The sequence below is a fragment of the Enhydra lutris genome, unplaced genomic scaffold (genome assembly GCF_002288905.1).
Source record: "Enhydra lutris kenyoni isolate GAN:26980312 unplaced genomic scaffold, ASM228890v2 scaffoldscaffold1, whole genome shotgun sequence".
NCBI classification, from domain to species: Eukaryota; Metazoa; Chordata; class Mammalia; order Carnivora; family Mustelidae; genus Enhydra; species Enhydra lutris.
The window spans coordinates 41,619,987-41,647,056 of NW_019154085.1; the positions used below are offsets into that span (position 1 = coordinate 41,619,987).

The 27,070-nt window shown below is 43.3% G+C and overlaps 1 protein-coding gene across 1 annotated transcript; it reads left to right on the forward strand.

The window, feature by feature from the left end:
• The first annotated feature begins 813 nt into the window (after positions 1 to 813).
• LOC111145445 (secreted phosphoprotein 2) lies at positions 814 to 21,487 on the forward strand. The gene is made up of 8 exons (XM_022500338.1): positions 814 to 895; positions 986 to 1,110; positions 5,232 to 5,354; positions 6,466 to 6,573; positions 11,179 to 11,233; positions 13,140 to 13,187; positions 15,661 to 15,758; positions 21,360 to 21,487. Exons 1-7 carry the CDS (start codon positions 814 to 816, stop codon positions 15,729 to 15,731), a joined length of 612 nt encoding a protein of 203 aa, XP_022356046.1. The 3' UTR covers positions 15,732 to 15,758; positions 21,360 to 21,487.
• The last annotated feature ends 5,583 nt before the right edge of the window (positions 21,488 to 27,070 follow it).

Consider the following 27,070-nt stretch of genomic DNA (forward strand, 5'->3'; position numbering starts at 1 on the left):
GAGATGAGGAAGTTGAGGCAATAAGCACAGTGCCTAAGGGCAGACACTTGATGAGTGTGAAGCCAAGATTCTAGGCTAGGTCTTTCTGAGCCACAGGATAATACAGCTTCTCCTGCAGAACTTGAAGGAAGAGAACACAGGGACCTGCTGATAACACACACTATTTACTATAAATCCTCTCTCCTTTTTAGTATTCTCCAGGTACACTGGGATCTTATAGCATGTGAGAATCATGCAAATTTTCCTTTAGCAGAGAAGGCTGGTCAATAGCTACGTACACGGTACGTGCGTTTGACCTATTTAGGTCCTATATATGCAATCCTCTCCTTTACAGTCATAATTTCCAAAAACATCTTGAAATAACACACAATTTCCACACACAGTCAACTACAAGATCTTCAGGAACACAAGAGAGAACTAAACTGACATCAGTTTAAAGTTCACGGTTTTGCCGAAAATAAGATTACATCTCCCTTCCCTTACAAAAAAGCAATTACAATAAAGAGAAATAAGCAGTACATGTGGATGAAATTAAAATAGAGAAAAACAAACAGTGCGCACACAGAGTCCCGAGCCTCTTGATGTCTCTCGCCGTGGGCTAAAGTCCCATCTTGAGGTCAAAACTTCAAAAGTAGCCTCAAACTGGAACCTTTCCATAGGAAGAGCCAGCAGTGAATATTGACCCCAGGATCAATTGTTTTTGTTTAAGCTGCAGACTGCTCCAGTCGGAGACAGCAAGCCAGGCCCCAGCTGAAAAAGAGCTGTTCGTCACCCCCAAACGCAAAAGAACGATCTCGCTGCTTCTGAATTAAAATGATTCTTCCCGGAACGGAGAAGATGGTGATGAAGATATTGATCTTGTTTGTGCTTGGGATGAACTACCCGTCTTGTGCAGGTAAGGAACTCAAAGACACAGGTCCCCTTCCCCAAACGCTGTGGCCCCCGTGCCTCGTCTCACTATGTCCCTGTGTGCTTGTGGGTCCAGGTTTCCCGGTGTACGACTATGACTCGTCCTCCTTGAGGGAAGCCCTCCGTGCGTCTGTGGCAAAAGTGAATTCCCAATCCCTGAGCCCGTATCTGTTTCGGGCATTCAGAAGCTCCGTAAAAAGAGTAAGTGCATTTACATCTTCTTGATTCCTTTTAATATGTGCTGCTTTCTGCTATTTATTTATTTTTTGTCTGTCGGGTACACTTTAAACATTTTCCAGGTTTAAAAGATAATAGCTAGTCCTCTCTTTCGTACTGTTTTTGGACAGAGAAAGAATTTAATAACAGTTACTGTCCTAAGGCCCTCATAGCCTGTTTGGATGCAGGATTCTTCTGGGGTGTCTTCCCTCTGGCCTGGCTTCCCATTTCCAGATGTTGCCCTGCATGTGTCCTGCTTCTGTATCCACAGCCCCCATGGTTCCTCTTGAGATGTTTTAGTAAGAACTGCTCGTTTATGAGAAATGAGACTTTCTCGATTTCAGCAGTCCTTCTCCTTGTACTTAGAGGCAATAAATTCTGGCTTTTAAGCCCAAGAAATCCCACCTTCCTTTGTAAATTTGGTGATGGTTTGTTTCCTGTTAGCTTAGGGAAATGAGGAAATGTGAATTTTCTTGGCCTTCCAATGACACGGTTTGTGATTGGCAAAGAAAGAAATGCAGAAATTCATTTCCAAGGAAATGAGGAGTCTGGACAGAGCGTTACCTTTCCCTCCTCCATCTGCAGGTGACTTCACAGCTTACTCAGGCATGGGAGGAACAGAAATTCCCCCAGGCTAATGGGTGCTAAGATGGGAGCAGAACCAATAGAACGTGTGTGTGTGTGTGTGTGTGTGTGTGTGTGTGTGTGTGTGTGACAGAGAGAGAGAGAGAGAGAGAGAGAGAGACAGATTTGGAGGGAGAGGGAGAAGGAGAATGAGTGAGAGAGATTTATCATAAAGAATTGGCTTTTACTATGTAGAGGTTTGGTAAATCCAAAATCTGTAGGGTGGGCTGATGGGCTGGAGACCCAGGAAAGAACCGACACTGCAGTTCATGTCTGAAGGCAGTCTACTGGCAGAATCCCTTCTTGCTCAGGAAAAAGACTGTCTGTTCTATCCTGGCCTTCAACTGATTACATGAGGCCCACCCATATTAAGGAGGATGATCTGCTTTACTGAAACCCACCATATTACAATGTTAGTCCTGGGGTACCTGGGTGGCTCAGTGGTTAAGTGTCTGCCTTCAGCTCAGGTCACGATCCCAGGGTCTTGGGATCAAGTCCTACATTGGGCTCCTTGCTCAGTGGGGGGCTGTGCTTCTCCCTCTGCCTCCCCCTTCCCAGTCTCTCATGAATAAATAAATAAAATCTTTAAAAAAATAAAATGTTGGTCCCATCCAAAAAATGCCTTCACAGAAATATCCAGAGTGTTTCACCAAATATCTCAGCATTATGGCCCAGTCAAGTGGACACATAAAATTAACCATTATAATCACCAAAAGGAATTGTTATTGGTTTTTTATTGCTCGGATATTTTTGTTTCTTTTTGGAATAAAAAGCCAAAATATGCTCAAAGTTCAGAAAATATAACAAGAAAGAAGAAACCAAAATTACTATCTATTATCCATTCCTCTGAGACACCCACTATGAACATGTGGGAGAAGACCTTTTTGGATCCTTTTCATATATTGGTATGAGACATATTTTTAAAAAGAAAAACAGGAGCGTAGTGTAACATCAATTGTAAAATACCACGATTTACCTCAGCAAGGATGCTGGATTTGGGATTTTCTCTAGTTGATTCTTTATTATCAAACATTGAGGTTGTCCCACCTTTTTCAAACAATACAAAGTAGAAATGAGTGGGTTGAAAGTGAGTTTGGATAAAAAAGCAAAACCATTAGGCTTTTCTCCTTATTCTGAAAAGAGTGCTTAAAGAGGCAAAGAAAGGTTGCAAATTTATCTCATAGTTCAATAAAATTATCTGTACTCAAAAAAACCTCACATTTTCATCTTTTAAACTAAGCCTTTTTGTCATCAGTTTGTTTTCATTGGATTGCTTTAAGGGAATTGCCGGAGCACAATCTGGGTGGAGAGACCCAATAATACACTCCAGCAGGAGAGAGCTTTATTTTTTTATGAGGTTCAGATTTAATATCTAATATTTTAAAATTATGAATAAATGCAGTAATAAATATCGTCGAAACTGAATTTTTAGTCTCACTTGTTTTCAGAAAACTTTACTTCTATGAGCACTCTTTGTCCACTATTAGACGGAGATGTGAAGGTCCTCCATCCCAGGCTTGGAGTTTGTCATTTATTTCCAAACATAGTGTTCTAGCTGTGCTCATCCTTCCCAGTGTGTGAGTGGTCTGTGCACTCACAGAGGGTTCTCCCTACTCTCCTCCCTGGGAAGTTGGTTGAATGTGTGCTGATTCAGTTTTGTCAAGGTGGGCTCAAGGACTGAAAAGGACTAGAGTTTTGGAGCCTGAGGATATGGTTGGGTACTGGGCCATGGCAGCTCCCAACTGGCCTCCCTGCCACCATCTTGTCTCTGCCCCAGTGTGGTCTCTTTGCAGTAGCCATAGTGATTTACATCTTAGTTCTTTTTTTAAGATTTTTTTTTTTTTTTTTTTTTTTTGACAGACAGATCACGAGTAGGCAGAGAGGCAGGCAGAGAGAGAGGAGGAGGCAGGCTCCCTGCTGAGCAGAGAGCCCGATGTGGGACTCGATCCCAGGACCCTGAGATCATGACCTGAGCTGAAGGCAGAGGCTTTAACCACTGAGCCACCCAGGCGCCCCTACATCTTAGTTCTTAAATTCTTCTGAGAACGTCCCTATTGCAATGAGAATGAAATCTACACACCGTCCCATGGGTGACAAGATCATAAATTACGTGACACATGTTGTCTCTCAAACATCATAGTCTGTGGTTCTCCTCTTGTTCATTTTTCTCCAGCAACAACAGCTGGGCTTATTCTGCCCCAGGACATTGGCCTTGCTTTTTCCACACACAACAGGCTCTTTCCCATTCTATAAGCCTTGGAAGGATTTCTCTGGCACTTTCTCTACAGTAGCTACTTCCTCCTCCCTACCCCCATTACCATGCTGTTTGTTCCTTCATAACACCAAAACCTTCTAGAATGACCTTGCTAACTTCTTTTTAAGGTGTTAACTCTGTGGCTGTATGTAATCTAAGCTGGAATCTAAGCTGCGTGGGGTCTCCCCTACTTTGTCTTTGGGGCTGGATACACCGTGGGTGATCTTCAAGTCATGGGATTTCTGTGTCATCAGAGCATCACACATTTGTCATGATGTCTGGAAGTTTCCCCCCATATCCCACCCTTGGTGGAAAGGAATAGACAATTGTGAGAACTCATTCATGGACCACAGCTGATCAAGCAGGAAGCAGGATGGGATAGTACTGTAGGGCAGTAGAGCAGAGATGTACTTACAACTTCATTTCTTATTTCAGGGATTACTAAGAAATTATGGGTCATTCTTTTAGGAAAATGACCCTTAAAAATACAGTTGGTTTTCATTATTTGTCGCAGTTGTTCTATAAAGTCACCATGCACACTAAATTAGTACCTGCTGAACCACTGCTCCTGTTCTAATGCCTGTGTCCTCTCCATGTGGCACACCCAAACCTTCTGGTGCTTCGGAGCATGGACAGCACTCTGAGACTACACGTGGGGGCCATTTGAAACAGCAAAATCACCAAGAAAAAAACCCCACGAAAATGAGAAAAACACACTCCAAAATAAACCATAAAAGTGACACATGTCTACAGTATGACAGCTGAAGCTAGAAGGCAGAGCTCTGCCTTGTCTGGTCTCAGTAGGGAATGTGTGCATGGGGCAATTCAAGTTCTTTGGCACTCTGTGCCTGTCCGTGGATGACTGCAAAGAGACCCTGAACATTGATTTTGGGGATTATGATATATTTTGGTGAGGAGGCACATTTGCAAAAATGGAACCTCTGAATCATGAGGATCAACTGTAAATTAAGTCATCAGAAGTAACATTGACCTTGCAGTTCAGACACCTAAGTTCTGGTTCCATTTTTTTAAAAGAAGTATTATGTGCCTTTGGAAAAGCACTTCTGGTCCCAGACTGCGGGGGTGGAACTGGGGGATTGCTAAAACCACTTAACAGCTTTCCCAGGGAAGGAGTCTAACTTTTCCTCATTGTGCAGGAAGAAATATTTGTAGCATCGTAAACTTCAGAAGCTCACCAAGGCAAACTGATAATCTGTTTTTTGTGAAGGTCAATGTTCTGGATGAGGACAGCTTGAACATGGACCTAGAGTTTGGCATTCGGGAGACAACATGCAGGAGAGATTCTGGAGAAGACCCCGCTACGTGTGACTTCCAAAGGGGCTACTATGCGGTAAGTTAGGCAGGAAACGCCATATCCCAGAAATTAGCAGGACAAAGCACCTCGCTTCTTCCATGACTGGAGCTGTTCCAAGTCATAAGGAGAGCTTGGCCCCTGCCTAGCATCCAGCCCCACTGGGAGGCACCAACTGTGTCCATACTAAGTTCCCTGGGGAAGGGGTGGTGTGGCTTAGTGGTTGAGGACTTGGGCTCTGGAGTCCATGGTCTTGAGTGATCCTGGCAAATTATTCCCTGTTGCCTCAGTTTCCTGCCTCTTGAAATGGGTAGAATGATGGTTCCAGGCAAAGTGAATACAAAGAGGCCAACCCCAAAGGCAAATTCCAGAGATGTTTCAAATTCCATTTTAAATGAATCTAAAACACCCACTGTGTTCTTGGTGTGAGTTGCATTATTTTGTAGTTGACTATTGTGTGATATCTGTCCTCTTCCTCCTCACTGGCTTGGGCTCCATGGGGTCAGGACCACAGTGTGTTCCGTTTTGTATCCTCGGCAACCAGAGCATGACCCCACACTTGCTTTAACACCCATGGGCAAGGGTCTGGTGGATAAGGTTAGCGCTAACACTTGCTATCCTGGGTGTTGGTGTTCAGATGTACGAATTCTCTGGTTTTGTTACTTTATGGGTTTGTTACTTGATGAGTTACTTTGTGTCAGGGTCCCTTCACAACAGTGTAAATTCTGAAAAGGAAATCCTTTGTTTTGTTGTTTCATGGGAATTTTCTCTGTAACTGTTTTATGAAGGACTCAAACCCAAGTGTCACAGTGTCTGTTCCTAACAGAATCTCTCATCAAAGAAGAGAACAAAGTCCTTTGTGTTCTTCCCACTTCCTTTTGTTTCACTGGGAAACTTCCGGGCAGCCCGCTCCATGTTCCTGGAGGGAATGTTTGCTCTCCTGGGGGACTCGTCATACACCAATGCCTAACAGATCTTTAAATGTTTCATTTGTTTCTGCTTCAGTCTGAGAAGGTTTCATTTTAGAAACATGAAATGCCTCTCTGAATTCTTCCTTTCTGTTTGCCTTACAGCATCGCCGGAGCTCTCACAGAGGTCCTAACCCGTTCTGTGAGCTCCTGAGGACTGAACTCAGTGTTTTCTTTTGCAGTCTCCAGCTATTTGCAGAAGCACGGTGCGGATGTCTGCCGAACAGGTGCAGGGCGTGTGGGTTCGCTGCCACTGGTCCTCCAGCTCTGAGTCTAACAGCAGTGAAGAGGTAGGACCAGGGGCTTGGTGTCCTCCGGAACAGCACCTAGTAGGGTCTGTGTGAGTCTGTGACAAGCGGACGAGTGTGATAGAGTCACGGGAACATCACCAGGCGGAGGCGAGTACAGCTCTGCTGGCTGGAGTCTTCCCTACACCAACCTTTTCTCTCTCTCTCTCTCTCTCTCTCCCTCTTCCACTGTCTTTATTTCCCAGACATTTGGAAACAGAGAGCTTAAAGCAACAGCTGACAAATCTTAAAAGTTTGAGATCTGAGTATGTAGCTCCCTGACACTGTGGTTTAGTGAAGGGAAAGGGGAGGGGCATTTTTGTCAGATAAGAGTTAAAAATCATTTAGCAGCTCTGCAGTCTAGGTCAGGGCACTTAACTCCATGATGTGCCACTTCTTCTTGGTGAGATGCCAAGAGTAAAACCCACCTGATAATGCAGGGAGAACTGAGTAAGTTGGTGGACAAGAAAGATCTGGTCCAGCATCTGGTCCACAAGAGATGCTTGGTGAATGGCAGGACATGGCTTTCCCCACCCCAAATGTGTTGAAATTGACTTGCCATCTTTCTGTGAAATTAACAATATGTCAATTTATGACTTGAACATGTATTACATATTTATTTGTCTATCTGCTTATTAACTGCTTTCCTTACTAGAATATATGTCTTCTGAGGGCGAGGTGTGTAGGACAATGTTTGTCATAGGGTAGAAATCCAGTAAATGCTTATTGAATGAATACAAAAGAATGGAGGAAGAGAGGGTAAAAAATATGATATGTGGAGGAAACCTCTTGACTCCAACTAGGCATGAAAACATAATTGTTACATTATTTATTTGACTGGCATTTTAAAATATTTGTACTGGGGTACAGCTGGATCTGTCTAATGACAACATTTCTTTACTCAGTTTCTTAAGATTTCATTCTGTAGATGAGAATAACATTAGAAGAGTAAAGAAAATTCAGCTTCAAGAATTATACATTAAAGTTAATGATCCCATATTATGAATATACTCATACCATAAATATTTTGTGTGGAAGTCCATTGTGGGATTAGGATGTGAGGAAGCTAATGGTTAGGAGTGCCTATGGCAGGAGACAGTTTGACAGGTGCAGGATGACTAAGCCCAGATGCTAGGAAGTTCTCCACAGAAATGTTCAATTGCACACTGGTACCTTTGGGGCTCAATCCACAGGTGGTTTCTGGGCTTTCCATGGAGCCATGGCTTCAGGATCTAGTTCCTGGGTATTAGGGAAAGTATGAAGGGCCTCCTTTTCTAGACTCCACCGAAGCATTTGGGAAGTCATGTGTGTTCATGCTGACACACATGCCTGTGTCCTGGCTAATCCAGAAATGACAAGGAACAAGGAGTGTTTCACAAACATTTTGTTCATACTGAATTGGGGGGAAGGGGTGTCTATTCAGCAGGAGCAATCCTGACTACCAGGCCAGCATGTGGGGGCACATGTCAAGAGGACAGAAGCTCATCTCGGCACAGGAGGCTTCCCTGTGGAACTTGATGGTCACATCAAGAACTTCCATCAGGACAGAAGGGACAGTTATGGAGTAGAGCAAGGAAAAGCAATTCTAAGCACAAGGGGATCATGAAGGAATTCCCTGAGGCATGAGAAGCTGGTTGGGTTGGAATGGACAGAAATCATTATGACTGTAATGAACAAAATACAGGACAGAGGCGTAATGGTTGATCTGGAGAGGAAGTCAGGATGGACCTTAGGGGTCACATCTAGGATCTTTGGCTTCATCCTAATGGCAATGGGTCTATTGGCTAAGAGCTCTAGGAGGCTAGCAGGACAGGTGAGAGGGAATGATAGTGGATGCCAGGAGTTAATAGTGGGTGTTGAAAAATGGATTTTAGTTCATTCTATGACGTTTAACACATTGAACTGAATTCAGTAACTACCCCCCTGCCCCGCCCCATTTAACCCCTCTTCCATCTCTGATTTGGGAAGTTGATTCTGATTGCACAGCTCACAAATCTGTTGCAACTTTCTCATTGCATAGTGAGGACTATACACTTTTCTCCCAATCCAAGTTTTGTAAGAAGACTCTGACATAAGTTAAATTGGCCCTTGAAACACACAATATTTTAAAATAAACTCTCAGGTGGATGTTCCTCAAAGATTAGGAAATTGTAAAGAACTGTGAGCAAATTAAAAAAAAAAAAAGAATTCCTTAAATTAAAGAATGCTGTAATTCAAAGGAAGAAGAAGAAAGCAGATGGAGATTTCAAGTAATTCCTGGAAACTCTGAAATAGATTTCTTATATGAAACAGAAAAAAAAAAAAAAAGAAAAGAAAACAGCTGTTAACCATTTTCATTGAAATAAGCAGTGATCTTATAAACATAAAAGAGAATAGACTAGAATGAATTTAGTCATCAAAGAAGTAAATCATTGTTGGAAGTAGGAAATAGAAGAAATAAAACCGAAATAAAAAAACCTGGAGTAATGAAAATGAAGATCATTTCAAAAACATATGTAGGTTCTAGAAAAATTTCCAGGGAAAGGAACATAATGTGAACAAAGGTATAATTCATGGAGAAAAAGACTGAAAATCCAAAAATATGAGGAATAAGGACTTCGATCAAATGGAAAATCTCTTGTAAGGATACAATGTGAGAAATTACTGAATGTATGAAGCTTGGATTTTCCCCTTACAGGATTTTTAAAAGGATAAAAGCTGTAAGGAAATTTGAGGAAATAAATTTCTAAGTTTGCTAATATGCTTCTCTCCTTCACCAAATACATATTTATGTTGCAGCAAGATTCCATTATTTGTGTTAATTTTGAAAGTGAAAAAGAGAGAGGATAAAGGGCTCTGGACGGGACAGGAGCCCGCAGCCAAACACTTCTTGGTTTTGTCCCCATCTAGAGTGCGATGCTAATACCTTTAGGTTGATGAGTGAACTTGACACTTGAGAAACTCTGGTTTGGAGTACATGGGATGAGATTGGCTAAGCCTTCAGCTGAGAGACCTAGAAACAGTCCAAAGGGAGAAACTGAGGAAGAAGAACAAATACGGAATTCTGAGCTCAGGGAAGGGGAGGGGACAGGCATTTGATTTACTTACTGTGTTCCATTTCCAATGATAGAACTTAAACTACAAATTGCCTAAGCCCCAGTGGGCTAAGTTCCTGGATCACATTCCCAGAAATGACCCGAAAGAGTTGGCCTCATGGGTAGTTAATTTAGGAGCACTCAACACCACCTGTGCCACTTTTATTTCTCCCCGTCCCCCCCCTTCTCCACCACTCCCCATCTGCCCTAACCCACCCCGCTCCTTCTCTTCTCCCTCTTTTACTGAAGATGAACTTTTCCCTTGTATCAGGAAGCAGGGTCACAATGTGCTCCAGATTCAGATCGCCTAAACTTAGGAGGAAAAGGGAACTTTTCTCTCTAGGTCCACCGGAGATGCCTCTTGACATGACTTCTTTGGCCTGGCTTTGGTTATGTGTCCTCCCCCGCAACCCCAAACTTTTTAAAAATTACACTTTTATTGAGTTACAATCTACATAGTATACAACTCACCCTTACAATGTGTCCAGTTCAGGGGTTTTTAGTATATTCATAAGGTGGTACAACCTGCATTAGTATCTAAATCACCTCGAAAAGAAACCTTGTCCGCATGTGCCCCCATTCTGTGTTCCCCATTCCCCCAGCTCCCAGCAACCACTCATCTACAGTGGTCTGGGTCTATGGATTTGCCTGTTCTGGACATTTCGATATAAATGGAATTATGTATCCTTTTGTGACTGGCTTATCTCACTAAGTATCATGCTCATATTACCTGTTGTAGGGTGTATCAGAACTTTGTTCCTTTTTAGTGTTGAATAAGATGGTTTGTACGGATATACTGCATTTGATCCAGCCATTTACCATTGATCAACATTTGGGTTACTTCCACTTTTTGGCTATTATAAATAATGATGCAATGAGTATTCATGTGCGAGTTTTTGTGTGGACTTATGTTGTTATGTGGGCTTTCAGTGGCTTCCTGAAGATGACTTGTGTAAGCCTTTTCCAATCTGAACACATGGGAACTTCATAGACAGGAAACCTCCACATCTGACCTAAATGTAGTCTCTTTGCAAGTCCACATAAAATGTTCCACCTTAGGGCACCTGCATGGCTTAGTCGTTATGCTTCTGAATTCGGCTCAGGTCACGAACCCAGAGTCCTGGGATCAAGCCCTGCATCGGGTTCCCTGCTCAGCAGAGAGCCTGCTTCTCCCTCTCCCACTCCCCCTGCTTGTGTTCCCTCTGTTGCTGTCACTCTCTCTGTCAAAAAAACAAATGAAAATCTTAAAAAAAAAATAGTTTCCATCTTGCTGGTCCCCAATTTTTGGGAACACATTCTGATTCCAGTGGAAAACTTTTTGGAAAATTTAAACTTCACTTAAGTTTCTCTTCCCATGTGCTTCCTTAGACACACATGTTTTACACCACATAGAGTTATTTAATAAAATATGTTGCCTTATTTCATTAATAATTATGTAATGCATTAGAGTTCTCCAGATAATATTTGCATTTTTTACAGTGTCTCCTTCTTTTCTTTCATGTGTTGATATATCCCAATGCCTACATTGACTTAGATGTTTTTGGGGGACATACTGGGATCCTCTAAATGGAGAAACGACTACTTACTTGGTAAGTTAAGATCTGTTCTTTTTAATGATTTTTTTTCTTGAAACAACTTCATATTGAAACTCTGTTAGTGAGTCATTTAAAACTGGAAACATTGAAGGACACTTGGGTGGCTCAGTTGGTTAAGTGTCTGCCTTTGGCTCAGGTCATGATCCCAGGATTCTGGGACCGAGTCCCGCATTGGGGCGGGTGGGGGGTGTCCCTGCTCAGCGTGGAGACTCCTTCTCCCACTGCCTGCCATTTCCCCTGCTTGTGCTTGCTCCTGTCTCTCTCTCTGACCAAAAAAAAAAAAAAAAAAAAAAAAAAAGGAAAGAAAAAAAAAAGAAATCGTAAAAGAAAACTGGAAACATTGATACATAACCTTTGAACAGTTATACTAATTCCAGAAAATGAACATTCTCTTTTATTTTTGTTCCTATTTTTTAACTTTCTTTTTTTTAAAATTTCAGTTAGCCAATGTATAGTACATCATTTCTTTTTGATGTAGTGTTCAATGATTCATTAGTTGCATATAACACCCAGTGCTCATCACATTAATGCCCTCTTTAATGCCCATCACCCCGTTACCCCATCCCTCCACCCACCTGCCCTTCCACAGCCCTAGTTTGTTTCCCAGAGTCACAAGTCTTTCATGGTTTATCTCCCTCTGGTTTTTCTTCCCATTTAGTTTTCCCTCCCTTCTCCTATGATCCTGCATTATTTCTTATGTTCCACATATGAGTGAAACCATATGATAATTATCTCTCTCTGCTTGACTTACTTCACTCAGCATAATCCCCTCCAGTTCCATCCATGTCGATGCAAATGGTAGGTATTCATCTTTTCTGAAGGTTGAGTAATATTCCATTGTATATATGAATTGCATCTTCTTTATCCATTCATCTGCTGAAGGACATCTTGGCTCCTTCCTCAGTTTGGCTATTGTGGACATTGCTGCTATGAACATTAGGGTTCATGTGCTCCTTCTTTTCACTACATCTGTATCTTTGATGAAAATACCCAGTAGTGCAATTGCTGGGTCATAGGGATTTCTATTTTTAACTTCTTGAGGAACCTTCATACTGTTTTCCAGAGTGGCTATACCAGCTTGCATTCCCACCAACAGTATAAGAGAGTTCCCCTTTCTCCACATCCTTGCCAATATTTATTGTATCCTGTCTTGTTAATTTTAGCCATTCTGACTGATGTGAGGTGTTATCTTATTGTGGTTTTGATTTGTATATTCCTGATGACAAGAGACGTGGAACATTTTTCATGTGTCTGTTGGCCATTTGTATGTCTTCTATGGAGAAGTGTTTTTTCGTGTCTTTTGCTCATTTCTTGACTGGATTATTTTTGTTCCTTTCTTACAATTAGGCAATAAAGACACAACTTACCATTTAGGTATCCCTGTATATTTATACAGAGATTTTCTGTACATGATTCAATCTGATGGCCCCATGTGTCAAATAAACAGGGCAGATGTTGGATTACACCTTGAGAGGGTCCCCTAACTCAAACATGCTATTTCATCCTGGGTGTACAGCCCAACTTACAGGTCCCAGGTGTGCAATAATGTGTGGCTGGACAGTCTACACTAAAGCCCACCTAGTTGATTGAGGTCTAATTCTGTTATCCTCCTGCCATGTGATGAAAGCTGGTCATCCCTTTAAGTGGCTTGTTTGGGAGGAGGGAGGGCCTTCCTTTCTTTCCTTTATGCGTGGCCTCTCATTTGAAGTGGGATGGAGATTGGGAGCCATTTTTACTTTCCTGAGGTTTTTCCCCACTAGTGCTGATGGCAGCAAAACTATTTGGTGGTCTTCCACTGCTTCCTTGCTTAAGAGGTGTATTTGGGGCATCAATAATAAAATCATGGAACATCCTGGAAGTGGAGAGAGGGACCTTACCATATGACTGTTCTGTATTACAGGTCTCATTTCTGACAGATCCAGAAGTGAATTTTATGAACGGTCACTTGGTAAGTGGTCCTACTTTCTTCCATATGACACCAACAGATGCTTTTTGGATCAAGCCAGGCTCTGCTGAAACCATTTCATAGTAGATTAACCTCTGAAGTATGAGCTATTTTAAATGAAAATGAAGAGAACAGTACTGCATAAACTTGGTTTGCAAATCACTAAAAAGGCAAACTTGAGGCATTGTGACTTGCTTAAATGTTAGCAGGAATCAAAATAGCAAATTGGGCTTAGGATATCAGCACTGACCTTTCCTCCTGTCTCACTTTGGGGGCATTTTCTGAAAAAGCTTAAATTCTCTTGAACCCCTCTTTGCCCTCCACCCTCATTGGTATGGTATTTTGGGGCCAGCAGGTAACATTAATGGTAATATAGTTCCTCCCTTTTACAGATCAGTTTCCCTCTCATTTAATTTTCAGGATAGATCTGCGAACCAGGTGTCTTATGACCTGCTTCTGTAGAAGAGATGAACAATGGCTCTTGGTGCTAATATTACATGCAAGACACTTAGCTCTGTGCTAATTGCTTGACACAGCTTTCTCTTCACAACCATCCTATGAGGCAACACTATGTGCCTTCCCATTTTGTAGATGAGCAAACTGAGGCTTAGTGAGTTTCTGTAGATATGGCCAACGTGGAACTTGGATCCAGGTAGTGAGTGGCAGAGACAGGACTTTGGTACAGACCTGTCAGACTCTTCCAGCTTTTGTTTTTGCCAATGCTGTTTTCCAGAAAAGTTGTGAATTTCATCATATTTTGGAGTTCTTCATTAAAATGAATAGACAATGAATTCTGGAACACTGAAAAGAAATTAAATTAAATTAAATTAAAAAAATGAATAACACAAATACTAATATTTCATTGAGCTCAATGTTTGATCCTCACTAGGCATACTGAATTTATTTCAAGTGGTAGGGCTTATAATCTGAGGCTTGATTTATTTCCTTTATATTTTTAAATTTATTTTTAAAAAGATTTTATTTATTTATTTGAGAGAGAGAGAGATTGGCCAAGAGCAGGAGGAGGGGTGGAGAGAGGAACTTAAGCAGACTCCCTGCTGAGCATGGAGCCCAATGTGGGGCTGGATCTCACCGCCCTGAGATCATGACCTGAGTCAAAACCAAGAGTCAAATACTCAACTGACTGAGCCACCAGGCACCCCCTGAGACTTAATTTAAACAAAAGTTTTAGACAACCTCCCAGTTTTTGCTTTGGGAGACCATCAGTTATTTGAATAGTGTGACCATTGCAGAGGACATTTTTGAACACTTTTTTGGGGGCATTGCCTTCAGAATCTATGACCTAGTCTTTTGAATTGCTATAGTGGTGGAAAATATTTGTCCTTGGATTTGATTTTGGAAATAGCCAAAATAAATGTGATTAATCAGATTAACAACCAACTTAAGTGCATTAGTTACATATTGCTGTGTGTCAAATTATCCCCAAACTAAGCAGCTTAAAACAACAAATATTTGTTATATTATATTATATTATATATTATTAAAATATATATTATATTTTGAAGGTCAGGAACCCCCAGGCACCTTGGTTGAGTGGTTCTGATGCAGAGTCTCTAACAAGCTTGAGATAAGATGTTATCTGGGGCTGCGATCTCATTTGAAGGCTGGACTGGGTCTGAAAGATCCACTTCCAAGATCATTCATGTGTTTGTTGGCAGGCCTCAGCTCTTCATGGGCTCTTGGACTGAGGGTTTCAGTTTCACCCTCTATGGACCTTTCCATAGGGTTGTCTGAATGTCCTCAAAACATGACAGCTGGCTTCTCCCAGAGACAATGATGAGAGAGAGAGAGAGAGAGGGAACAAGTCACAGAACATCCAAGACAGAAGATACGGGATTTTGTGACCTAATTTTGGAATTTGTGTGTCATCTCTTTTGTGTATTTTATTAGTCACAGAGACCAGCCTTGGTCCAGTGTCAGAGAGAAATATCTAAGGGTGAATACCAGGAAGCCATCATGGAGGCTGGCTATTGCATTGGGAAAATGTCATTTGGGACCAAAAATATTTAATGACTGTAAGTTAATGTGACTGATCCTTTTTATGTGGCTCAGAAGATAATTCCAGAGCTGAATTTTAAAAACCTTTTTGGGCCTTACGAACATCACAGATGCAGCTATGCAGTCATCTCAGAGACTCCTGTGAAGACAACAATTTAATTTATTCCACCAAATGTGTGTGACAAGCACTGAGCTGATCTCATGGAGGACTTATAGTAGTGCCTGGGACAGATCACACACAGAGAGAAATAAGCATGGGTTCAGCTGTGACACCACACAGGGGAAAGGAAGGACAAGCCAAGGAAGGAAGACAGAGCTGTCCTGTTCTTGGACATCTCTCAGCAGTGTGGGTCTGGTTATGCTAGTCATACCTCTTCCCACTGTTCATAGTCGTGGGGTCCACATTGTCTCAGATCTTGGTGTGAATGACAGAGCCTATATGTCCTTCCATCTGCAGAGACCCCGAGAGGGATCTTTCCTCCTGGGAATCGAGGGTACCGGAACAAGTGGCACAGATTTCAAGAATAAACACTGGCTTTGAGTAATAGCTTCAAGGTAAGGGGACATTGTTAAAAATGTGTATTTAAAAATAGAAGCTGCTTGGAGAGATTGCCTTAACACTGCTGTCCTCATGCCCTCAAATGTCTTACTCTGTCATTCAGCTCTCATCTTCACTCACCTTCCCACCACCTGGTCTCCTCTCAGACTCTGTCCCTTAGTCGTCTCTCACATCCCACAAACCTTGAGCTTTCTCCTGTGGCTTTTGTATTTGTCACCATTAACATGATCAAGTGTCCAGCTGAAGAGCAAACAGAGAGACGGACAGAACAGTCACTCCTTTGATGCTCCCCCATCCCAGTGACTGCCCTCCTTCCTCCTTATATGCTGAGCTTCTCCACACAGTTGTGGTCCTTGGCTGCTGCCCCACCCTTCTCTCCTCCCATTCATGGTCTGCTTTTTGCACCCTGGGCTTTCAGCCCTCAGATCCAAGAAACTGGATCTGCCTTCCTTTCCTTGATCAATAATTTAAATACTGGTGACCACCCTCTCCTCCTTCCATAGATTGCTTTGTCATATCTTCCACCTGCTGACTTCATCAATGATCTGTAATTACGTCCAAGCACACATCTACCATGCTCTGTCCTGGATGAAGTTGGTATGGGCACCTGTATCCTCCTGGAACCTACCCGGTGCCCTCTTCAACTGCCTTCCTTAATTCAGTCTGTCACCATCCACCTTATTTCCTCAAGCTCAAAATTTTAGAGCATCATTGACTCTTCTTTCCCCTTTCTCTTCTCCTGACATCCACAGGGGTCCAGTCTTATGAATCATGGCCACACATTCTCTCTGGCATTGGCCACTCATGTCATTACTGTCTCCACTGACCAGTGCCTGCATTTTTGCCCCAGGTCCTGACCTCATGCTGTTAACCTTACATGCTGTCCTCAAGCTTATCCTGAAACAGAAGAGTCAGATTCTTTCCACATTAACCCCCTAGTGTTCACGTCACTTGGGGATAAAGCAGAGGTATGCAAAATGCAGACACTAAGCCAAAAGGAAGAATAGCCTATTCCACTAGTGTGGTGGGGAGCTGAACACTGAGCCCAAGTTTACCAAACCCACACTGAGTATCACCAAGTATATAAATTTCCAGTTACTAGGGATTGGAGCAGATGTAACCAAGTCTTTCTAAAGGTTTCCATGTAGTAAGGGGACATCAGGAAGGGCACACTTGAAAAGAATCTTCAGATGCAATTATAGACATCAATTCAATGCACATTCATTTTTGCGCGCGCGTGTGTGCGCGCTCACACACACACACACACACACACACACACGTTAATAACAAAGTTTGAGCCTTCACAGACTTTAGTTTGCATAACACTGCATACCTTCAGGATAAAGTCTGAGCTCCTTAGCATGGCGCACAAAGGTCTTGGTGATCCAGCCCCTGTCCACTTCTCCAACTCTGCCTCGGCCCTAAGCTCCAGCAGTACTGAGATCTCACAGCTTGTCGTGCTGAGACCTTCACATGGGACAGCTCCCTGGCTAATCCCTCCTCACTGGTCAGGCCTCAGCACAGTGTCATTTCCCATGGGAGGTCTACTCTGACCCCTTTCCAACTGTCCTCATCACAGAGCCCTGCAGTTGCTCATCTCTTCTCTGTCCCACCGGGCTGCCCCAGATGCCCTGGGTGCGGGGTGCAGGGTGCACGCAGGGCTCAGAACATGTCATGTGCTACTGTCTCCCAGCGCCCTGCGCAGAGCCTGGCACACAGCAAGCATTCGACAAGTATTTTTGAGGGGATGACGGAATCCTTCACTTTAGGTGCCTGAGACTGTTATTTAAAAAAAAAAAAAAATCAGTTAAGCATAGTATAATTAATTTTTAACCACTGGAATTTGAAAGAAGTCAACTGACATTTTACAAAAATAGAAGGAAAATTTACCAGTGAGGCTGTATTGGATGAAAGTTGCAAATGGTAGGTTTTCTATTTAATCTATGTGCCTCCTAAAAATAAACACTGGCTTCATATGGAGATCTAGAATCTACTCATTATGAAGAAATGGACTCATCGTATTCCTTTTTTTTTTTTTTTTTTTTTTTTTTTACCAATTTAAATCATTTCCTTTTGCTTTATAGAGCATCCTCAGGGGGCAAAATAGAGTTCCCCATGAACTGGCTGTGTTTCATTTATTAATAATATGATTATATTGGGCATATTCACACACAAGGGTTGCAATATGTTTGCAATCCATGTGTGTGAATATTATTGATTTGATTTCTATAACAAAACTGATTGCTTGTCAAATGTGTTTTTAAAGGCAGCACCCATTCGACATTGCCACCCTTGCCCCAGTTATGACCCTGAGCTCCCGTGACCTTCAGATTTCTCCATGGTGCTCCGAATTTCCTAGAATCCCAAAATGAGCCTGGGAAGGCCAGCACAGGGACCTGAGTCTGTGGACCTGACTCCAAGCCTGCTCTGCCACCAGGAGCTGTGAGATCATGCTCCAGTCTCTTAACCTCTTGGCTACCTTCCTTCAAAGGTTCATTATTATTTTCATACTTGTTTTTGGCCCTGCTAGACCATGACCTCCTTGGCAACGCATGGCCCTCATTCTTATTAATTATTTTAGTTTACTACCATAAAGTTAAGAATAATGTCTAGAACATAATAATCAGGCTAGAAGGAAGGAAAAAAACACATGCGTGACCCAAGGCAGGATGACCATGTTCAAGTCGTGGATGTCATTTTTCTGGTCGGGAGCTCCCCAAAGACAGAGTCTTTGATTCAAGGACCACGGAACCCTCCGAGCCTGGTTTTATAGGGGCTAAGTGTTTTTGTAATTTAATAAACAGTGTTCTAGGCTTCTTTCAGGTTGCTAGAAAATCATTTCACATATAGGAATCCATAGCGAAAGGTAGGATTTCAACATGAGCTTTGGAATTTTTTCTTATTTGCTCCTCTAACATAGGGGCCATGAAAATCAGGTCCCAACTCTCATGCTGTAAGGGATCTCTCAGCTATAGCCCTTGCTTGATCTTTATAGCTGGAATAGTTCACCCTTTTCAATTACTCAGTGGCCAGATGCCCACAAACCACACGGAAAGCACCCAAACCACAGCGGCGTGAGCGAGGCGTTTTCCTTTATGTTGCAATGACGATTCATGTGGACCCCTGAACTTGGCCCCAGAGCTGCAAAGCAGGCCATTGCAAGTAAGGTCTGATGTGCACGGCGGCATGCTGAGAAGGATCAGTTTCATGAGTTTGTCAGTTTGCTTAACAAACGTGTCTGGTCCCTGCCCCAGGGAAGATCAGAACGTTCCAGAGTGCCTGGGTCTGTGCGTGGACCTTCTCGTGCACTGCCTTTTATAAGTCTTGCAACAACTCATGTGAAGCTTTGTCATTCTTTTCTGTTTTGTAGATGAGGAAGTGCGGACATCAGAGGCTCTTGCTCTTAGAGGTGATGCTAAGATTGGGATTTTAAAGAGTTCTTTTAAAATTTGCTTAGTGAGAGAGAGAGTGGGAGAGAGAGCACATCAGCAGGGTGAGGAGCAGAGGGAGAAGCAGACTCCCACCTGAGCAGTGAGCCCCACGCTAGGCTCTATCCCAGGACCCCAGGCTCATGACCTGAGCTGAGGGCAGATGCTTAACCAACTGAGCCACCCAGATGCCTCCGAGATTGGGATATTGTTACTGATATCTGTCTGTCTCTCTTTCCCTGCCCTGTGACATTCAACCTCATGTCAATATCTCCATGTATAGGAAACAGCATGAGAGGGCAAAAGTCCAAGGATTAGTATTATTTTTTTAAAGACTTTATTTATTTGAGAGAGGAGGGAGGGGCTGGGGGAGAGAGACAAGCAGACTCCCCACTGAGCACAGGGCCCGGCTCAGTATTCAATTCAGGACCCCAAGTTCATGACCTGAGCTGGAGTCAAGATGCTTAACGGACTGAGTCACCCATGCACCCTAGAAACCCAAGGATTATTTACATCTGTCACATGTTGGGTAAAGCTAGGTAGGCAGCCTCCCACTGGAAGGCAAAGATTAGAAGCCTGGAAACCTTTATACATACCTACCTATCATCAGCTACCTGGGAGGGGTGACCCCACAATGTGGCCCCTTAAGTGAGCTGGCTGAGTGATTTCCATATTCGGGGATCAGACCCATGAGTGACAACTTGTTGTCATGACCTCCCATGGCTGCCCACCCACCGGAGGAGCCAGACCCCTTCCCCCATCTGAGATAGGAAAGACCAACTGGTGCCTGGGAGATGGAAAGCTGGCCATGTGGGGCTGTGTCCACTTACAGTCTACTCTGTTCTCTTTCGTTGTGCACACCTGAAGGAGGGAGGACAGTCCACTCTCAGTATCTTGGTAGTTATGATCTGTAAAGTTGCTGCCAACACTGAATTAGCAAATACTGAGCCATTGTTCCAGTGGGAAGTAAGGGTTAGGCTCCCGTGAGCCTTTGGTCACCTTTCATCAACCAGTCAGTACACGGCCTTGTTTTATGTGTGTTTCCATTGAAAGGCACCTTATTTAACATCCACTATTGATTCATATTGAACTCACGGTCAACGGCACCATAACTCAGGCCTGGACCACGCTCCTTGAACATACACGTATTCTCCATAAGGCATGCCGCAGCCTTCTGTGCTAAACAGGGCTGGACACCACCCCGGCACGATGCGTGGGGGCCATTTGAAACAGCAAAATCACCAATAAAAAAATACGAAAATGCCCAAAGCATGGCCCTTAATGGTATGCAAGAAGGACACTTGTTTACAGTATGAGCTGAAATAAGGAGAGCATCACCTTGTTTGACCTTGGCTGGCAACATGGATGCTGGGATACTAGCTTTTCACCACCCTAAGCATGTCTTAGAATGAACGCAAAAGCACCAGGAATATCCATTTGGGGATTACAAAGGAATTTTAGCAAGTAGGCAAATTTTTGCAAATAATGAGGGTTTAGGTCCCCCCCCCCCATTACATTCCCACTTCCTCTTTACTCTCTCGGGTCTTCTTTCCACCTGTCTTGAAAGAAATGCTGTCTGCACTGCTGCATCCCAGGACCTCTCTCTAGTGGCTCTGCCCTGCTCTCTCTCTCCAGATCTTGGTGCCTCCAGCCCCCTGGCCTTCCCTTTGCCCACTGAACTTTGTGGCTGCCTCTGGTGTTTCTTTCCTGTTCTAAGTCTTCTCTCTGTTCTGCATGGGTCTCTCTTCTTCCTCCTGCTCCCCAAATGGAAGTGGTCCCCAGAACTCCAGCCTGGGCTCTTCCTTTACTCACTGTCTTCTCTTTCCCAGGTGATCCCAGGCACCCCCAGCACTTTGATGCCCATCCATCACGGGGAGCCTTCCACCCTCCATTTCCAGACTCTGCCTTAACCAACAGCATGCCAGACTACTCCATCTGGATATGTTGCCACATGCTCAAACTAGAATACTTCTCCCCTTCCCCAGCAGGTGTCTGTTACCTCTGCTCTTTGTTCAAGGAGTTGGGCACTTTGCACAGTTGCTCCAGTCTCTAAGGCCACCTTGGATTCCCTTTGAATACACCCAGGAATGTTAGGTCCTGCGTCTCCATAGCAGGAATGTGGAATGCATGCCACAGAGTCTAATCCCCCCTCCTTCTCTCTTTTCACAGCAAAATACACTGGAAAGAATAGAAGTGCCAGAGAAGAAAGATGCTTCATGAATTGTGTGATTTTTCTTTTGATGGGTTCCAGTCCCTAATAAATGCTTTACTCTTCCTCTTTTTCCATTGACTGATTTAAAAACAAAAAGGCATAACTATCAAATTTTTAGATAAGAAGCAATTACATGAGGAGATTAATATTACCTAAGGATTTTAGGAGCTAAGAACTCACATAGTAGCTATGCATAGCATAATTATGTCAAATGTGTGTTTTAGATCAATAGGCAATGCTTGTAAATACCTTATTCCTTTTTTTTTGTGTGTGTGTAAGTTCCTTATTCTTAAAAAGACAATCAGTCCAGGCAACTTGGTGTCAAGAATGTCTTTCCTTTTGTGACTTATTTTAATTAAAAAATTAATAAATCATCTGGTGAATTAGGGATGAAAGGCAGGCCCCTGCCTACCATCAAAATGTTCCTGTGGATTCTTTTTCTCTAGACTTCTCAGTCCCAGGCAAATATAGAAGAACTAGCTTTCTGTCAAAGTGGATATTGCCAGGAAAGTACCCAAGGACAGAGGTCTGTGTTCCCAGGCCACTTGGCAATTGCAGCAGCTAGAGGACTTCCTGGATCCAGGCCCTTCTGCAGTAGCCCCAAGAGGATTACAGGACGTGAGAACTCACAAACCCAAATGCAGTCCCTTTCCTATGAGACTGAAACTCTTGTCAGATCTCCCTGGCTTTCCAGGAAGATGTCACAAGCCCCTGAGAACTATTTCCCAGATGGGTGATACAGTAAAGGCATTATTGGTCATTTGTACCTTCATTTAGAAATGACTGCTGGGGCACCTGGGTGGCTCAGTGGGTTAAGCCTCTGCCTTCAGCTCAGGTCATGGTCTCAGGGTCCTGGGATCAAGCCCCACATCAGGCTCCCTGCTCAGCGGGGATCCTGTTTCCCCCTCTCTCTCTGCCTGCCTCTCTGCCTACTTGTGATCTCTGTCTGTCAAATAAATAAATAAAATCTTAAAAAAAAAAAAAAAAGAAATGACGGCTTACTCTTGCTCCCGTAGCAAACTGTCCCACTTCCTATAGCTTTTCAATGTCTGCTAAGACTAGAAACTTTCTTGCTCCACAATCTTGCCTATTTTTCAGAACTTTCCTGGATATTCCCATATACTAATTTTATTTCCACTTTGAGATCAGCATGTCAAGTCATGAAAAAAATTCTGTTGGTATTTGAAATCAATTACACCAAATTTGTAGCTTATTTTGAAAACTTGACATCTTTCAACTTCTGAGTTTTGTTCTGTGGGAATAAGCCATACATTTCCATTTCCCGAAGTCTTCTTACATGACCCTTAATAGAATCTAAGAGGGTTTTTTTGGGTGTGTGTGTGCGTGTAAGAGGTGTGTATGGCATATTAAAAATTTTTTTTTTTTGCATGAAAGGTGTGTTTGGCATTTTAAAAAATTATTTATTGGTATTTTCTTTTTGTTATTATAAATAAGATCTTTCGTCATTCTGTCTTATAACATAAACTGACTAATATATGTTAGGTTTTTGGCCTGTCTTCAACAATTTTCATATTGTTTTTAATAAGTTTTTCAGTTGCTATTCCAGAGTGTCCCATGTGTACCATATAACTTTTGCAAATAATATTAATTTTGCCTCCTCTCATCATTTTTCTGTGCCATTTTTTTCTTTTTCTTATTCTCTTTGAGCATATTCTGACAGGGTTAGACAACAATGGTATGGTGATAAGCATCCTGCCTTAGTCCTCACTTTGACAGCATTCTGAGAAGCATTTCAGTGTTGCACCCTTAAGCTCCATGATGCCTTCTGGTCTGGTATAAGTGGTGTTTAGAGTTCAGTCCTATGTGGGTTGCATCTGTTCTTCCACTGCTAAGAGTTTAAAACATAAATATATACGGAGCTTTCAAACAAACCTCTTTTGAAAAAAAATTTTTTAATTTAAAGTTGGAGATTTGGAATTTGTCTTTCTTCTTTGATAACAAAACATGGTGAATCATGTTAATATATTGCCTAAACCGAACCATCTTTGCATTCCTGGAATGACCCCACTTGGCCATGGTTTACTATTCTTTAAAAAAGCTGCCAGATTCCAGTTGCTTCACGGAGGATGTCCAAATCACCATTCATACGTGAGAGTGGTCTGTCACTCTCTTTTTGTGCTGTTGTGCATCTTACTGGGTTTGGGTATCAATGTTGTGAAACCCAACACAGCTTGTATGTGGCTTTCCCCTCTTCTCACCACCTCCCTGCACCCTGGTCTGATAAAGGAGCATCCATGCAGGATGCATCCTGCATCTGTGGAGGACAGGTGTGACCTCTTCAGTGATCACAACAATATATTAACCACATTTAAGTAATTTTAGTATTTCTGTCATCTGCCTTCCCCAAACTTTTCTTAAATATTTTTATTTATTTGACAGAGAGAGAGAGGGAGGGAGAGCACGAGCAGGGGAAGTGGGAGAGGGAGAAACAGATTCCCCACGGAGCAGGGAGCCTGACTCGCGGCTCGACCCCAGGACCCTGGGATCCTGGCCTGAACCAAAGGCCGATGCCTAACTGACTGAGCCACCCAGGTGCACCCTTCCCCAAACATTTTTGCCAACACATTTCTGCCACTGTGTTCTGGAAGGAGAGAATAGCAAGAAACAGACTTTGGCCTGAAATGGTGTGCTCAGCAACACTCACAAGCACTGGGGTAGGAGTCTGCTGGGTTATGTATCTGGCAGAGAAACTGTCTGATTTGTTCTGTAAATGTGTGCCTGGGGATTGTGCATGTCATTCTCCTCACTGAGCACAGGCACCGTGCTCTCACTCAGCCTGTGCCTTCTCCAAGCACTGATGTTCCCAGGATGTTAGCAGACCAGCAGGGATAGACACACTTAGTGGGGGGAAATGGGCTCATCCACCATTGGCAATGGTGGGGACTACAAAAATACAAACTGACTGTAGGACCTCCAGGCTCTGCGTGCTCTGCTGAGGCTGTTTCTAATTCCTTCAGGCCAGAATTCAGGTGAGTGGTTTCCTGTTGACCCAAAAGAGTTCATGAGTTTCCTTTGATCAGCACACACCTGTCCTCTTCCAGCTCCCACCTCTATAGGAATCCTAGTACAAGGAACAGTGACAAAAACCTCTCCCTAAAAATGTCATTGTGCCACTCTGGGGTTGGCAGCAGAACAATTTGTCCTCTATCCAGAGGCAGGTGTGACCGGAGCCAATCTGTATGAGATGACAGGTTGGCTAGGAAATCATTAGCAGTGTGAACAAGCGCAACAATGTTGCATTCTTGTGAGCCCCTGGGAACATGAACACCCCTCTACGGAGGGACCGCATTTACCTCCCTTGTCCCTTCACAGCTTGGATGAAAAATTACCCAGGGTTCCAACATTTAACATTCTTTTTCATTTTTCCATCCTGGAATGTCTTGGTGTGGCTTGGCATGTCGCCAACCCATCACATACCACTCTTGTCTTCCCTCGTCCAGGGGACATGTGCGAGGAAAGCTGTACACTCAGGTCTTACCTTTGGAGCTGCCTTAGCCTGAACATTTGCTGGTGTCTTCCTCGAGTTTGGGGCAACTTCCCAAACTGTTTTGTGGGTCTTCTTTTTTGTGTTACTTTCCTTCCAGACCAGAGCAGGAGATTTAATTCTGGTCCTAAGATTAATTTTATGTACACTTCACAACATATGGTCTGATTTCTTCAGAGATTATTGGGCATTAGTAGCTCGGGAGAAGTGGGACGGGGACAAAGTAAGAAACAGTCTATAAAGTGCTCTTCGTTAGGGATGCCATGTTCTGGCCTTTTAAAATGAAGCTCAGCTTAATCACCTCTGAGCTTTCTGGACTGTCTCTTTCCTTCTTTCTCTGTTGTCTTTCCCCACACCTGTCTTCTTCTTCTCTAGGCTGTGGTATCTTCAGTCCTCCTGCAACCCAAGGAAGGCAAATGAGGATTTTTCCATCTTGCACAACTGTCTATGTGAAGAGCTCTGCTTATGTAAATGGTAGATTTTATGGAGGGTATGTGGGGCCCATTGTGGATGAATGTGAGTGGGGTGAGGAAGAGAAGCCCAAGGGGCTTCCGCTGGAGCTGCAGCTGCAGTGGGCAGGTGTAGGGCCTGGGTGGGTGGTCTTGGGACACAAGGAGCTTAGAACATGGTGAGAGCTGGATTCCCCTGAAGTCTTTCTGGAGGTGAGACTTCTCCAGAGTGGTAACGTAACATCCTTGTTATGTTGTATGGTTTCCTGTGGTTGCCCTAATCATTGCCCAAGGGCAAATAATGTTTCCTAGTCAGGAGCCCAGCCACAGTTGCCATGGTGATGGATGGAGCCACTGGTCCATGCAACATATGAAATCTCTGGCTAGTATCAGGCAGTGAACTACAGGGAGCTTCCAGGGTCAGATGCAGAAAGGTGAGCATTGGTAGTCAAGAGAATTAGACACACCAGAGGGGTTGTAACCTCCATCCCACCCTGGAAACTTTGAGAGACCGAATCCCAGATTTAATTTGTGACAACATCCACCCTTTATGTCCCCTGGCTAGAGCCATTTCTACACAACAGCAGGATGTTTCTGCTCTATCTCTGAGCTGTCATGGTTGCTACAGTCCTGATTCTACCCACCGGCTCACCCTGCCAAAGGAGTGGATTCCCCATGGTAAGAACCCATCCTCCTGAAGATGCCAATAGGCAGAGAGAGAGAAGCAGTCCAAAGCTGCTCATTTTGATGGACTTGCCAATAGAATTTACATAAAACAACAAGAGGTCAATGGGAGAAGCCACAGATATGCGACCCTCAACTTTCTCAAACTCATGTGCTTGAGTTTGCATATTTATCCAAACTCCACATGTCTTCTGTCTTCCTTCTCCCTTTGACCCCACTCTCCTCTCCACCCTCTATGTTGCGAGGTCTTCTGCATCAACACTGGAAGGCCCCCAGAGCTGATTTCTCCCCTGTACAGCTCAGTCAGCTTCTCTCCGTCCTGGTGTTCTCATGGCCTTACAGGTGGGATGTGGCTTAGGATTGGTCCCATTGTCTGTGTTGGTTTCCATGTTCTCTTGTCTTGGTAGTAGACTGCTTCAGCCATTCCCCTCCCATGATCCAAATTAGGCAGAGAATCAAACATGTATTTTCCATTATATCTTCGGTCAGTGTTCACATGAGCTTTCTACCTGTTGTCCTTCATTGTTTTGCTCTGTTTGGGGTGCAGGCCTGTTTTATTCCAAGTGATGTTACTCATTTTGAAAATATGATTTGAATTTGACTCTATTACCATGGTTAATGGTCAGCTATTTCAATCAATATATTACTCACTAATATGTTCACCCTGACTGGATCCTTGGGCTAGTGACAGGGAGGGAATCCCTCTTATAAAAAGATCCTGAACCAGTGTCATGAGGCCAGCTACACTGGGAGATTTGGGTATTTATAACTATATTGGTTTCTCATTGCTGCTGAAGCACAAAATTTAATGGCTTTGAATAATACAAATGTATCATCTTACAGTTTTGAAGGTTTGAAGTTCAAAATGGGTCTCCTGGGACAAAATCAAGGTGTTTTTAACAGGGTTGTGTTCTTTCTGGAGTCTCCAGGGAGGATCCATTTCCTTGCTTTTTTTGGCTTCTAGAGGCTGTCCTCCTCATTCCCTGGCTTACAGCCCCTCCTCCATCTTCAAAGGACAAGTCTCCAGCCT

What these genes read in the sequence shown, in the direction of transcription:
- LOC111145445 (XM_022500338.1), top strand. Translation starts at nt 814, where the DNA reads ATGATTCTTCCCGGAACGGAGAAGATGGTGATGAAGATATTGATCTTG. An exon ending in GAACTACCCGTCTTGTGCAG is followed by an intron (nt 896 to 985) that starts GTAAGGAACTCA and finishes TTGTGGGTCCAG; the next exon opens with GTTTCCCGGTGTACGACTAT. An exon ending in TCAGAAGCTCCGTAAAAAGA is followed by an intron (nt 1,111 to 5,231) that starts GTAAGTGCATTT and finishes TTTTTTGTGAAG; the next exon opens with GTCAATGTTCTGGATGAGGA.